Below are 15,065 nucleotides of genomic sequence, written 5' to 3' on the forward strand. Positions count from 1 at the left end.
TGAAAGCATCCAGAGAACCTGCCTCCACCACCCTCTGAGGCAGAGAATTCCACAGACTCGCCACTCTCTGTGAGAAAAAGTGTTTCCTCGTCTCCTTTCTAAATGGCTTACTCCTTATTCTTAAACTGTGGCCCCTGGTTCTGGACTCCCCCAACATCGGGAACATGTTTCCTGCCTCTAGCGTGTCCAAGCCCTTAACAATCTTATATGTGTGGAGAATTAAAAGATTATATTATAAAAATATCAAGATAAATGCAGCCTTGAAATATGTAAAAAGGGTAATTCTGGTTCGAGGACTGTTGAAGATAAGGTCTTGTAAGAAATCTGCCACCTCCATCCTGAACCATTTTTTATTATTGATCCCAGTTTGATTCCCATTATGATTTTAGTATGCGGAGAGGAAATTGGGAAGTGCCATACCTAAGTTTATATCGCCAACAAATATTAACTCGGGATAGACACAAAAAGCTGGGGTAACATAGTGGGTCAGATAGCATCTCTGGCGATAAAGAATAGGTGACTTTTGAGTCGAGACTCTTCTTCAGACTGAAGGTCAGGGGAGTTCCTGCTGAATTACTCCAGCTTTTTGTGTCTATCTTTGGTTTAAACCAGCATCTGCAGTTCCTTCTTACACAATATTAATTTGGGTTTTGAATTCCATAACTACCAGTTTTACTTTTAAATTGCATAGCAAAATATAGTGGAGGAACGAGCCCTTTGGCCCACTGTGTTTGCACCGATCACATTGCCAAATTAATCTAATCTCAAGATAGCCACAAAATGCTGGAGTAACTCAACGGGACAAGCAGCATCTCTGGAGAGAAGGAATGGGTGACGTTTCGGGTCAAGACCCTTCTTCAGACTAGTGACTGAATGTCCATAGTGAAGATGAGTGAGTGGGGGCTCGGAAAGTGGAAGTCGTTAAAGAGACGAAGGGCGTGTGAGGTATCTTGGACATAGGTTGGAGGAGATTGGACTGGGAGGATAGGATGGAGTCGAGGTATGTGGAAATCATTTCAGTGGGACAGGAGCAGGCAGAAACAATGGTTCTGCCAGGGCAGTGTGTTTATGGATTTTGGAGAGAAGGTAAAACCAGGCCATGCGGGGCTGGGAATCGATAAGGTTGGAGGCTGTGGAGGGCAGACAGCCAGAGGTGATAACATCAGAAATGGTCGGTAGACAAAAATGCTGGAGAAGCTCAGAGGGTGAGGCAGCATCTATAGAGCGAAGGAAATAGGCGACGATTCGGATCGAGACCCTTCTTCAGTCTGAAGAAGGGTCTCGACCCGAAACGTCGCCTATTTCCTTCGCTCCATAGATGCTGCCTCACCCGCTGAGTTTCTCCAGCATTTTTGTCTACCTTCGATTTTCCAGCATCTGCAGTTCCTTCTTAAACATCAGAAATGGTCTGTGAGATTATGGCCTGGTGCTCATCTGTGGGAGAAGTCCAATGATAAGTAGGAGGAGGTGTCCGAGAGCTGGCAACTGGACTCAGTGCGGTGGTATAGGTCAGCTCGCCAGATTACCACGGGTCCTTGCTTGCCTGCTCGTGGTCTGTGTCCCTCTATTCCCGTCCTATTTTGCGTGTGTCTCAAAATGTCATTTACAGATTGCTGTCACATCTGCTCTACCACCTCCCTTGGTTGTGTATACCAGACACCAACCGCAAAGTGCAAAAACTTTGTCTTGCAAATCTCCTTTAAATCTTTTGCCTATCAGCAAAAACCCTCTAATAATTGATGTTTTCACTATTTAACCTATCTCAGTTCAGTTTAGTTTATTGTCACGTGTACCTAGGTACAGTGAAAAGCTTTTGTTGCGTGTTAACCAGTCAGCAGAAAGACAATACATGATTACCATCGAGCCATTTACAGTGCATAGATACATGATAAGGGAATAACATTTAGTGCAAGGTAAAGCTAGTTTAGTACAATGAAAAATAGTCCAAGTGTTACTAATAAGGTAGATAGTAATTCAGCACTGCTCTCTGGTTGTGGTAGGATGATTCAGTTGCCTGATAACAGCTGGGAAGAAACTGTCCCTGGATCTAGAGGTGGGTGTTTTCACACTTCTATACCTTTTGCCCGATGGGAGAGGGGCAAAATCTGTGTGTCTCATAATATTATATACTTTATCAGATTGTCCCGCAGTCTCCGACACGCCTGCAAAAACAATCCAAGTTTGTTTAGCCTCCCCTTATAGCTAATACACTCCAATCCAGACAGCATCCTGGTAAATCCCTTCTGCACATCTACAGGTTCTGCATCCTTCCTATAATGCAGTGACCAGGATATGCAAAAAAACCCCGCAGTACTGGAGTAACTCAGGGGGTCGGGCAACATCTATGGAGGGTGGTTAATCTGTGGAATTCTTTGCCGCAGAAGGCTGTGGAGGCTGTCAATGGATATTTTTACGGCAGAGATAGATAGATTCTTGATTAGTATGGGTGTCAGGGGTTATGGGGAGAAGGCAGGAGAATGAAGTTAGGAGGGAGAGATAGATCAGCCATGATTGAATGGCGGAGTAGACTTGATGGACCGAATGGCCTAATTCTGCTCCTATCACATGACATTATGACATGGATAGGTGACGTTTCAGGTTGAGATCCTTTTTCAGATTGATTGCAGTAGGTGGGGGAAAGCTGTGAAAAAGGTGGGGTGGGACAAACCCTGGTAAGTGATAGATGGAGATTTGGTTTGCAGATGGGTGTACAAAGGCCAGGGCTGAAAAGGAGACAAAAGGGTGTCTGAGACAAACAGTGACTTCTAAAGCTGCAGAGAGGGATATAGGTGGAAGGGAGTGTGGGAGAAATGGGTGCACACCACAGAGTGGGGCACAGGAAAAGAAGCAGCTGCAGGGGGCAAATTCGACTAGTCAATCGGCGTGGAAGTCCCGTACGAGGACGAGATCGGCTGCCTTAACCGGCTTGGCGCCACATTTTCGGGGGGACTTCTGGGGAGAGGTTTCAAGTGTGCTCATAAATTTGTCTGAGGCACCGGACATGGCTGTAAAATCGGTGGTGGATCTGCATTGGCTCTAGCTGAGAATATCGACATAACCAAATGCAATCTCCTCTTCTGTACTCCTTCCGTACTCCTCTTCATCAGATATTGATTCATTCAGTAATTCAGGGTCAAATCTAGGACATCCTTTTTTCTATTGAAGAAAATAGGATTGATTACTATTTGAAGATATCGCATTTGGGCATTTCTTTTTCTGTGCAAATTTGGTTACCTAGATGAAGTTAAACTTAACACTTAACTGTTTTCCTGTTTGCTGAGCAGGAAATTGATCCAAGCCTTGGTGTAGCTGAACTACCCGATGAATTTTTCGAAGAAGATAATATGTTGAGCATGGGCAAGAAGATGATGCAGGAGGCAATGAGTGCGTTCCCAGGCATCGATGAAGCCATGAGCTATGCTGAAGTTATGAGGTAATGTGAGCTGGGGCAGGTTTCTACCTTTGTCATATCCATTTAAGACTCAACATTCTGGGCTGCGACCTCTAACTAGAATTAGTGGTGACTTGAGTTCAGCTCTGTTAATCTTTCCTACATCGCGACTTGATGCAGGAACAATGCCAATAAGAGGAAGAATACTTTTGTGTTGGGCATGGGAATACTTGTTGTTTAGAATGATAATATTCATATTCTCAATTTCTATGAAGTTCATAGAAAGAAAAGTTCATGTTCATAAGTGATGAGAGCAGAATTGGGCCATTCGGCCCATCAAGTCTACTCCGCCATTCAATCATGGCTGATCTATCTTTCCCTCTGAACCCCATTTTCCTGCCTTCTCCTCATAACCCCAGACACCTTCTTGATGAGAACTTCTTTCAGCAAAGTGTTGAGACAAATGAGTGGTGAAATAGATTTCTGATCAGGCAATAGTGGATGACCCATTTAACAAGCTGCAAAAGGACCACCTTGGGAAGGGAATGGAGGGTCTGAATGAGTGGAATGAGGACTTGTATGAGCTGTTTGTGATGGCATAAGCTAGGAATGAAACTACTTGAGCACTTTAATATGCAAGTTGAATGCATAGTACTTGAGGTGTACTATATGGATGTGGTCCAGGGAAGACTGTGTGGGTTCCCTCCAGGTGCTCCAGTTTATCCTACGTCCCAAAGATGTGTAGATTTGTAGGTTAATTGGCTTCTGTAAAATTGTCCCTAGTGTGCATGGGAATGGATGAGAAAGTGGGATAACATAGAGCTAGGGTGAATGGATGATTAATGGTCGGCGTGGATTTGATGGGCTGAAGGGCCTGTTTCAACGAGGTATATTGTAATGAATCAATCAAAATATCGTTTCTGTGGGGAAAATTTATTCAACACTTTCACACAACATAAATTGCTCCCTCTCTAACCGTTATAAAAACTATTTTACCTTTATATAGTGGAACGGACTTGACGACAAATTCTCAGTTCAGATTCTGTTTTGCTTTATTTTTCTTTAGTTTAGTTTTGTTTCTTTTTTCCTTTTGTTTTGCCTTTTTATCTGTTTTTTTCTACATATATAAGTTTTCTTTTAAACATTTAACTATATTTATATAGAGGTCTATATTCAATGTGTATTTTGACACTGGACTCGTATTAGGTTATACCTGTTATTAATGTAATCCTGATCCCTATGTATCAATATCATTGTTATGTTTATCATTATTCTTTTTGCTTTTTTTTTTGTTTTGTTTTTGTTTTTTGGAAAAAAACTAATAAAAAGATTTAAAAGAAAGAAAGAAAATATCGTTTCTGGAAACAGCGGGGATGGGAAGAGGGAATAATAAAATAAGAATAAGACATGTAAATCGTGTTAGATGGACCAGGGTGGAGGAGTTGCATGGAGACGGTTAACTCTGGCATACAATAGTGGTGGGCTCATGGTGGCGCAGCGGTAGAGTTGCCGCCTTACGGCGCTTGCAGTGCCGGAGACCCGGGTTTGATCCCGACTACGGGTGCTGTCTGTACGGAGTTTGTACGTTCTCCCCATGACCTGCGTGGGTTTTCTCCGAGATCTTCGGTTTCCTCCCACACTCAAGACGTGCAGGAATGTAGGTTAATTGGCTTGATGTATGCTCATTGCTGCACATTCGGACACAAACCTCCATTTTGCTTCCTGGTTTTTCCATGGCGATCATCACTTTGAAACTTAAATCTCATCTCTTCTGCTGTGAAGATCCTGCCACTGATTGCTAGTTTTGGAAGTAAAGTTAAATGTTAGAGGCAGACGCAAAATGCTGGTGTAACTCAGCGGGACAGGCAGCATCTCTGGAGAGAAGGAATGTGTGCCGTTTCGGGTCGAGACCCTTCTTCAGACTTCTTCTCGACGCGAAACGTTACCCATTCCTTCTCTCCAGAGATGCTGCTGAGTTACTCCAGCATTTTGTGTCTACCTTCGATTTAAACCAGCATCTGCAGTTCTTTCCTGTAATGGACCAATTCTGCTCTCATCACTTATGAAAACTAAATGTTCGAGGCACCTGGATAGTAAATGCTGCTGTACATTTGACTGCCGTCACACTGCTTATTTTGCCAGATACATTGAATTACAATTGGATAGATTTTTATTAGATTGGATCTGCATTACGTGTACAGTAATTTGCAACTAAATGATGCTAAATGGTGGCGGCACAGTGGCGCAGCGGTACCTTACAGTGCCAGAGACACGGATTCGATCCGGACTGCCAGTGCTGTCAGTACGGAGTTTGTACGTTTTCCTTGTGACCTGCTTGGGTTTTCACTGCGTGCTCCGGTCACCTGCCACACTCCAACGTTATGCAAGTTTGTAGGTTAATTGACTTCGGTAAATTGTACGTTGTCCCTAGTGTGTAGGATAGTGTTGCTGCATGGGGTGATCGCTGGTTGAAACCAAAGATCCTATAGCGAGCAAGATAGATCACTTGACGAAAAAGACGTAGTACGGTCATGGGCAGATTCATGGTTAATTTTCGGCCATATTTCCGTAACCGGCTTCCGTCTCCGCACCAAAGATCCCATAGTGGAGCAAAGATACTAGTGTGGAGACGGAAGCCGGTTACGGAAACATCCTCGTAAAAATAAACGTTCTTTGGTAAAAATCTTCTCATTTTCAGAATTATAATTTATTAACACAAACTGTTCCCCCGCAACGTTGATTACACTGCGAGTCGGGTCGGGTTACTGAAATGAATGAAAAAAAGGCCCACGTTCCGCTCTGTTGCGTACTACACGTCAGCCCATTGCATTTAGCAGGAGTGGTCTATCTTGCTCCGCTATAGGATCTTTGGTTGAAACAGGCCAAAGGGCCTGTTTCCTCGCTCTGCCTCTAAAGTAAAGTAAAGCAACTTTTACCGAAGGGTTTTCTTAACTTAGCACCGCCTTTTTGTGAAATATCTTTTGTTTCGCATCTGTGTTACAGATTGGTGAAAGGCATGAATTTCTCAGTGGTGGTCTTTGACACGGCACCAACAGGACACACACTGCGGCTCTTGAACTTCCCAACTATCGTCGAGAGGGGTCTCGGCCGGCTAATGCAGATTAAAAACCAAATTAGTCCTTTCATCTCCCAGGTAGACTAAACCTATCTGTTTGAAATGAGATCAAATAATTACTTGTTTGAAATGAGATAAAATAATTACTGATAATTGATGCCAAAAAGAAAGGTAGCAGTGGTGCATCAGTAGAGTTGCTGGCTTGCAGCGCCAGAGACTCGGGTTCCATCCTGACTACGGGTGCTGTCTGCATTGAGTTTGTACGTTCTCCCCATGACCACGTGGGTTTCTTCTGGGTGCTCCGGTTTCCTCCAACACTCCAAAGACATACAGGTTTGTAGCTTAATTGGCTTCGGTAATTGTAAATTGTCCCTAGTGTGTGTAGAATATTGTTGGTGTGCGGGGGATCGCTGGCTGGCGTGGACTCAGACTCCCGCTAAGTCTCTAAACTAAACCAAATAGCTAGGATTACTTGCAATTGAAATAAAATATCGCATCGTGACTTCAATTAAAATTTAACATGACTGTTCTGTAATCATTTCTTAATAATTGTCACTTTCATTGTCGGTGATCTAAGTAATCTTTGGTTATGTTGGATGTGGAATCCCTCTATATTGAATCAGTGCCTGCATTTCAGATGTGCAGTATGCTTGGACTCGGTGACATGAATGCGGATCAACTTGCATCCAAGCTGGAAGAGACCCTGCCGGTCATTCGTTCCGTCAGTGAGCAGTTTAAAGACCCGGTAATTATGATGATGTTGATACTCTATTGTCATTTGTACCTAGCTAGGTGTAGAGAAATTCTTTGCTTTTGCATACAAGATACACGAAAGAGGCACCAGCAAGGCGCAGACAACGTTACAAAAAGTACTCAATAGACAATACACAATACACAATAGGTGCAGGAGTAGGCCATTCGACCCTTCGAGCCAGCACTGCCATTCAATGTGATCATGGCTGATCATCCCCAATCAGTACCCCGTTCCTGCCTTCTCCCCTTGACTCCGCTATTTTTAAGAGCCCTATCTAGCTCTCTCTTGAAAGCATCCAGAGAACCGGCCTTCACCGCCCTCTGAGGCAGGGAATTCCACAGACTCACCACTCTCTGTGAGAAAAAGTGTTTCCTCGTCTCCGTTCTAAATGGCTTACTCCTTATTCTTAAACTGTGGCCCCTGGTTCTGGACTCCCCCAACATCGGGAACATGTTTCCTGCCTCTAGCGAGTCCAAGCCTTTAACAATCTCGATTCCACATATGTTTCAATAAGATTACCTCTCATCCTTCTAAACTCCAGAGTGTACAAGCCCAGCTGCTCCATTCTCTCAGCATATGACAGTCCCGCCATCCCGGGAATTAACCTTGTAAACCTACGCTGGGCTCCCTCAATAGCAAGAATGTCCTTCCTCAAATTAGGGGACCAAAACTGCACACAATACTCCAGGTGTGGTCTCACTAGGGCTCTGTACAACTGCAGAAGGACCTCTTTGCTCCTATATTCGATTCCTCTTGTTCATCCCTTCTTCGTCCCCCCTCCCCCCCCCCCCCCCAATGCTGGGGCCCCCTTAGTTCTCGGTGATGTGGCCTGACGCTGTCCTCAGCCTGTCTTAACCTTGAGGCTCAGCCCCAAACCATGAGGCTTCGGCCCTACAAGACCTCATCCACAGGGGCTCCTCTTTGGCCCGACTCGCCCTCTGGGCTCTGACCTGACCACCTCGCCTCCACCACTCGCTCCTGTGGGCCGAGTCCTCCTCCGTCGTCTGACCACAGCGGGCGATTCAGGCCTGCTTACCAGGAGTGTCCCGGCCCCCTGCTTGCCAGGAGCAAATTGTATGTTTTCCTGTAATTATCCTGTAACTTGACCTCAAATTGTAACTTGGAGCACAAAAAAAATGTAAAAGATAGTCCGATAGACTGGTAGATAGTCAGAATCTATTTCTGAGGCTATAGAGTAGACAGAAGCGTTTTCTCTGTTTTCTCTGTGGCCTCTGAATTAGACAGCGGATTATTTTAAGACCGTATCTCACGTATCTGCAACCATAGATGATATTAGATGAGAACTTGCTTAAGATAATTGGAATTGCTTGCAGGCAAAGGGATGTCTTCTTCTTCTGCCGTATGTCTTTTAGACCTGCAGCTCCGTTGAGGCGAGCCAGGCCAACTTGTCATCGTCCAGGTCAACCAGACCTCGTTCATCATTCGGTGTTTGGGGCAACTGGTGACTATGTGCTCCACTGTCTGTGTTGGGTCCCCACATTCGCTGGTCCACGAGGCCCCACCTCTTCATCGCTACTCCAGAGCGTCCGACGCTTGTCCTCAAGCGGTTGTGGGTTGTCCACTGCTTTCGGGGCCGGTCCTGGCCAGGGACGTCCATGGGGTCATCGATGTAATGGTGTAGCCTAGATGGTTGATAAAGGAATGTCCAGATTGAAGGATGCTTTTAAGTGTGGCGATGAGAGTTCAATGCATACATGTTCCTGTTCGAGTGAAGGGCAGGGCAGCTGGGAGTAAGAAATTGAGGCTCTGGTCAGAAACAAGGAGGCGGCATGGGCCAGGTAATGGCAGCTGAGATCAAGTGTATCCCTACAGGAGTTTAGGGGACTGGAACATAAATGAGAAGGAAATCAGGAAGGCAAAGATGTGGGCAGGAGATAGCTCTGACAGATAAAATTAAGGAGAATCCAATGCGAAGTTATTAAGGGAAAGAGGCTAACTTGAGAGGGTATAGGGCTCCTCAGAAACCAAGCATTAAGGTGTGAATGGGTTCGCAGGAGATGGGCAAGGTCCTCAATGATAACTTCTCTTTGCTTTTACTATGGAGAGAAACTTGAACTTGGGACAGTTTAATGGAGTAGTCTTGATTACCATCAGGGAGGTGCTGGACGTCCTAAGATCATAAGTGATAGGAGCGGAATTAGGCCATTCAGCCCATCGTCTACTCCGCCATTCAATCGTGGCTGATCTATCCCTCCATCTGAACCCCATTCTCGTGCCTTCTCCCCATAACCCCTGACACCCATACTAATCAAGAATCTCTGCCATAAAAATATCCATTGACTTGGCCTCCACAGCCTTCTGTGGCAAAGAATTCCACAGATTCACCACCCTCTGACTAAAGAAATTGCTCCTCATCGCCTTGCTAAAGGAACGTTCTTTTAATTCAGAGGTGGTGACCTCTGGTCCACTAGACAATAGACAATAGGTGCAGGATTAGGCCATTTGGCCCTTCGAGCCAGCACCGCCATTCAATGTGATCATGGCTGATCATCCCCAATCAGTACCCCGTTCCTGCCTTCTCCCCATATTCCCTGACTGCTATTTTTAAGAGCCCTATCTTGCTCTCTCTTGCAAGCATCCAGAGAACCGGCCTCCACCACCCTCTGAGGCAGAGAATTCCGCAGACACTAGTGGAAACATCCTCTCCACATCCACTCCATCCAGGCCTTTTAATATTTGGTAAGTTTCAATGGGGTCCCCCTCATCCTTCTGAACTCCAGCGAGTGCAGGCCCAGTGCCATCAAACGCTCATCATATGGTCACCCAATCACTCATGGGATCATTATCGTAAACCTGCTGTAGTCCCTCTGCAAAGCTAGCACATCCTTCCTCAGAAATGGGGCCCAAAACCGCTTACAATACTCCGCATGTTTGGCACTGATGCAGAGCTGCTTCACAGTTGTTGTTTTTGTCACTTGCAGGAGCAGACCACATTTATCTGTGTGTGCATTGCCGAATTTCTGTCCTTGTACGAAACGGAGCGACTAATTCAAGAGTTGGCAAAGTGCAAAATTGACACGCACAACATCATCGTAAACCAGCTGGTGTTTCCAGACCCCGGGGAGAAGCCTTGTCGGATGTGTGAGGCACGACACAAAATCCAGTCCAAATACCTAGACCAGGTACACTGCAGCGGGCAACTGTTCCCACTCGAAACGTCACCCATCTTCACAGATGCCTGCCCCGATGTGTTACTCCAGCACTTTGCGTCTATCTTCGGTATAAACCAGCACCTGCAATTCCTTTCTTCACATACAAAAGCATCATTGGTAAACGTGGGTGTGTGCACATGTTTCATTTCTTTGTTCAATTTTTTAAAATAATGGATCCAATAGACTGATTGTTGAATGTCAAGATCAAGATACATTTATTTGTCACATGTGCCAGTTGGCGCAGTGAAATGTGATCACCATACAGCCATACAATAAAATAAAGAACACAACACACGATAGAGTTCAACATAAAACATCCCCACACAGCAGAATCAAAGTTTACCACTGTGAGGGAAGGCACCAAAGTCAGTCATCTTCCTCTGATGTTCGCCCGTGGTCGGGGCCTCCGGAGCCCCCCGCAGTCACCGCCACGGGCAGCCAGCCGCTCAGGCCCGCTCGCCAGGATGTTGGCACTCCGACGTCGGGACTGGAGGCCAACCTCAGCCGCTTGGACCTCCAAATCGGTCGCTTCCCACTGGAGTCCGCAGTTCCCGACGTCCCCAGGCCGCGCCGGGCGGAGATTCAACGCTGGCGGCCCTTGGCAAAGGGCCCCAGGGACTCCGCAATGTCGGTCAGCGCCGCCTGCGTTGGGAGCTCCGTGAATACAGCCCCACAGTTGATGCTAGACTATAAAACACAGTTGAAGCTAGACTATAAAATACAGTTGAAGCTAGACTATAAAATATGTTAACAGGAGCTAATCATTTTATGATTAAATCCCAATTCCTTAAAGGGCTGGCTGTAATCTTATGATTGTACCCCCCCCCCCCCCCTTGTGATGTTTAAAAGCAGTTTTGTGATTGTTCTATTTGTAAGTCATAGAGTCATACGGCCTTTCTGCCCAGCTGGGGTCAATGAAAGAGTGTTCACGTCGTGGTCCTGTTTCCACCACCACTGTATGCAGATGCAGAGAACAACTTCTAATCTTATGTGTGGACTCGACAAGAAGAAGAAGCCCAACATGCCTCATGTACACTCGCCACACCCTGCCCTCACTTGCCCAATAACTCTCTAAAGCTAAACCTATCCTATCCGTGTTTTTCCAAACCTAAATCTATCCTGGCCAGTATTTTTCCCCGTTATACTTCAATGACCGAAACCAAGCTGGCGGTTTGATGTAATCATCAACGTACCTGGTTCATCAAACAAGTCGAAGATAGACACAAAAAGCTGACGTTACTCAGCGGGTCAGACAGCATCTCTGGAGAAAAGGAATAGGAGACCTTTAGGGTCGAGACTTGACACATCTAGCAAGTCGCTACATCTGTGGCTCTCTACCAGTGGGGATAGTTAATTGTTTGCATTGCCTGTTTAAGAGGAGATTTCAGCCTTTATTTATCCATCTATCTATTTATTTATTTAATTCTTTAATTCTTTATTTCGAACAGAATAAAAAGCAAGTGTGAAACAACATACAAAAAACAAAACAAGAATATTTATAAAGTGTCATAAACAATATCTATAAATAAATGAAATCATATGTGTCCGAAAAGGAGCAGGAAGAAGCCAAAGCTTATTAATTCCCACCCCTTATTCAACAGCTTGTAATTATCTTAAATATGTACACCATACACTAATCAAATATTTACAAAGCCATACATAAAAGGAGAGAAAAAAAGAAAAAACCCTCATATACTATACTCTTAGTCATATATACAACCCATCACCCTATAATCACCCTTCCCAATACAATCAGTATAACAAATATCCCACTCACAATCACCTTCCTTTTGTGTACCTGTCCTTTAAAAAAAGTGTTTTTGTACATCTTTTTATACTTTGCCTTTTTGTTTTCCAGATGGAGGATCTGTACGAAGATTTTCACATAGTGAAGCTCCCACTGTTACCTCACGAAGTCAGGGGCACCGACAAAGTCAATACTTTCTCCAAGCTCTTGCTTGAGCCTTACCTGCCGCCCAGCAAATGAACAGACTTCCTTCATTCCCTTTCAATACCGATGCGGGGAAAGCCTAGGATTTGTAATTTATTAACACTGTGTTTGTAGAAACAAGCATGGGGGAGGGATGTGTGGATGTTATTTATTGTGTTGGGCCAGGTGTGAGTTTATTTGTTCATGTAATTCTGCAGTAATACTGACTACACGAGCCGACCCGAAGGTTGTGTCAAAGCTGTACTATTTTGACCTAAATCTTAGCTCTCGCAAACGTTACACATCATTGCATTCCAGCTTTGACTCTCCTTCCCCCCCCCCCCCCCTTAAATATTTACCTCCCCCCCTCCAAAATAAGCATCTACCTAAGACCGAAGCCCCTCTGCCCTCACCAGCTGCAAGCCACACTACTATCGGATCAATTTTCACTCCGAGTGTGATAGTCATCAGAAGGAAGTGCATGGTTCACAGCTGAAGGGGCAGTTCCACTGTGACATGTTGAGCGAGTTTACCCACTCAACATTATGAGCCTCGTCCATTAAACCATTTAACACTAGCAACTTTATCCAGGTTACTTTGTTAACACATCAACACCAGTTCGAGGCAAAGATGTGAAAGGGAGCCTTTTGCCTGATATTGGTCCATTATCTCATTTAGGTCTAATTTAATATTCATCTCCTGTAACCTTGTTATTCTGAATACAAAGGCTATCTTGGTCTTGGGTAGAACAGGGGGTACAATAGACAACCTATTAGTGTCAAGTGTCGCCTTGTAGCCAGAGTTACTTGTAGCCAGAGTTTTTTTCTTGTTTGGCACACCTGGCATTTAATTGAACATCCAATAGACATGTTGTGAATGCTGCCCGTGCTTTATGGAAGTGTTTCTTTCTGATTTGTTAAAGAAGTTTAAATGAAGACACTTGTTAAGGAATACCTAACCAGAATGGTACTTTCAAATGTTTTATTTTATTGCATTGGATCTGCCAGATCTATGTTCAAATTGCTTACCTGTCCATGTCCCTGTTGAATGTGGATGCAGATTCTTCCACGAGTTTGGAGGAGGCAGCTTAGGTAATCCCTCGGTTCCTGTTGTCACCGCACCTCAAGCAGTGGCTCAACTTAAAATAGTGAGCCATTTCAGGCCAGGAAAATCATACAATTAATCCCTGGGCTTTGCAAGAGCAGTTGGATGTCTGCTTGGCTCGGATAATGGCGGAGAAGATGGATGTAGAAAGGAAAGGGGTAAATTGGCTACAATATCTAAATGGTTCTGGTCTGCCCTTGTAAAGGGTGATGGATGTGAACAACCTTTGGGCTCGGATGTTAGCCATTAATGTTTCCTTTGATCCATGAGAAATACCTGCTAATATGTACCAGAAGACCAATACCATCCAACATTATATCTTCCAGGAGAGGCAGAGGGAAGGCTTAATGTTGGGGGATTACAAGTCAGTGAATTGTTCACTCCACAAACGTTAAATGTGTTTTAATAGCAGTAGGTGAAACCTGTGGTGACTGACTGAGGTAGTAATTGAGCGGCAACCGTCAAACCATAAGGAAAATTAAATCCCATGGGGGTGGTGAAGTTAATTCTCGTCAGCAAAGAGGGAAGATTCAATGCATTGGGCTTCTTTCACAGTGGAATGACCATTTTGTGTTTTAATATTGCCGCTGCTGTGGAGAGGCTGAGGAAAGCCATCCAGGCCTGTTTATTGCAAGCCCTAGGTTACCCTAACTCTGCTTTGTTTTGTAAAATACTTGGCTATTAGAACAACAGATCCCTTTGAGAGCAGGGCCCATGTGTTTAAACCAACCAAATCAAAGGTAGCAGGGTGATTGGAGAAGTACATGAGGAGAAAATGTTGCGCTCTTTTAAGAATATCTCTTATTAATTTACGTGACAGATGACTGCTGTTTAAATTTTATTTAGAATAAATTTCTCATCCCATACTCTTATGCTGAGTGACCTTTTTGGCTGCCCTGGTGCCTTGTTTGTGCACACTGGAAGCTCACAATCTGTGTTGTGCACTTGAAGCAGGCTGTTTGTAGATCAGAAAGATCCAGCTGCCAACCTCTGAACTATCAACCTCAAGGAGTGACCTCCAGCAGGGTCTCTGCACCATATCCTTTATGTTTCTGTCCACCCCTCTCCCCAAACCTAACATTGAAGCTGTGATATTCTGCACTTCTCCTAATGGGGAAGTAACGTACCAGAATGTGATGAGACCTTCAGAGAAACTGACGGGAATTCATCAGTAAAGAAAAGTTATCTTAAGTAGTCACGATAGATAAACACAAAATGCTGTAGTAACTCAGCGGGTCAGGTAGCATCTCTGGAGAGAAGGAATGGGTGACGTTTTGGGTCTGAAGAAGGGTCTCGACCCGAAACGTCACCCAGAGATGCTGCCTGACCCGCTGAGTTCTCCTCCATTTTGTGTCCATCTTCGATGTAAAGTAGCATCTGCTGTTCCTTCCTACACACTTGGCACGATAGTATTTTAATGCTTGCGGCATGGAAAGCTTATATTATGGCATGAGCTTAGTTCTTGTTTGTTGGTGCTTACATTAATTCTCAATGGGGAGGACATTGGGGGCTGTGAAGGAAAGATGGTTAAAACTAACTATTGAAAGGTTAAATATTTAAGAAGGAACTGCAGATGATATAAAATCGAAGGTAGACAAACATGCTGGAGAAACTCAGCGGGTGAGGCGGCATCTGTG

General features: G+C 44.6%; 1 protein-coding gene across 2 annotated transcripts in view; it reads left to right on the forward strand.

The window, feature by feature from the left end:
* The window catches only part of get3 (guided entry of tail-anchored proteins factor 3, ATPase), a 31,146-nt gene extending 16,852 nt beyond the window's left edge, over positions 1–14,294 (forward strand). Inside the window, exons 5-9 of one of the 2 annotated variants that reach the window (XM_033050884.1) lie at positions 3,285–3,433; positions 6,395–6,545; positions 7,105–7,212; positions 10,164–10,364; positions 12,253–14,294. In XM_033050884.1, coding sequence (XP_032906775.1) covers positions 3,285–3,433; positions 6,395–6,545; positions 7,105–7,212; positions 10,164–10,364; positions 12,253–12,381 — 738 coding nt within the window. In that variant the 3' untranslated portion in view covers positions 12,382–14,294. The remainder of the gene's footprint in view (positions 1–3,284; positions 3,434–6,394; positions 6,546–7,104; positions 7,213–10,163; positions 10,365–12,252) is intronic. The other variant, XM_033050885.1, reaches the window with a different exon arrangement.
* Positions 14,295–15,065: the final 771 nt, after the last annotated feature.

This window comes from Amblyraja radiata, chromosome 35 (genome assembly GCF_010909765.2).
Source record: "Amblyraja radiata isolate CabotCenter1 chromosome 35, sAmbRad1.1.pri, whole genome shotgun sequence".
NCBI lineage: Eukaryota > Metazoa > Chordata > Chondrichthyes > Rajiformes > Rajidae > Amblyraja > Amblyraja radiata.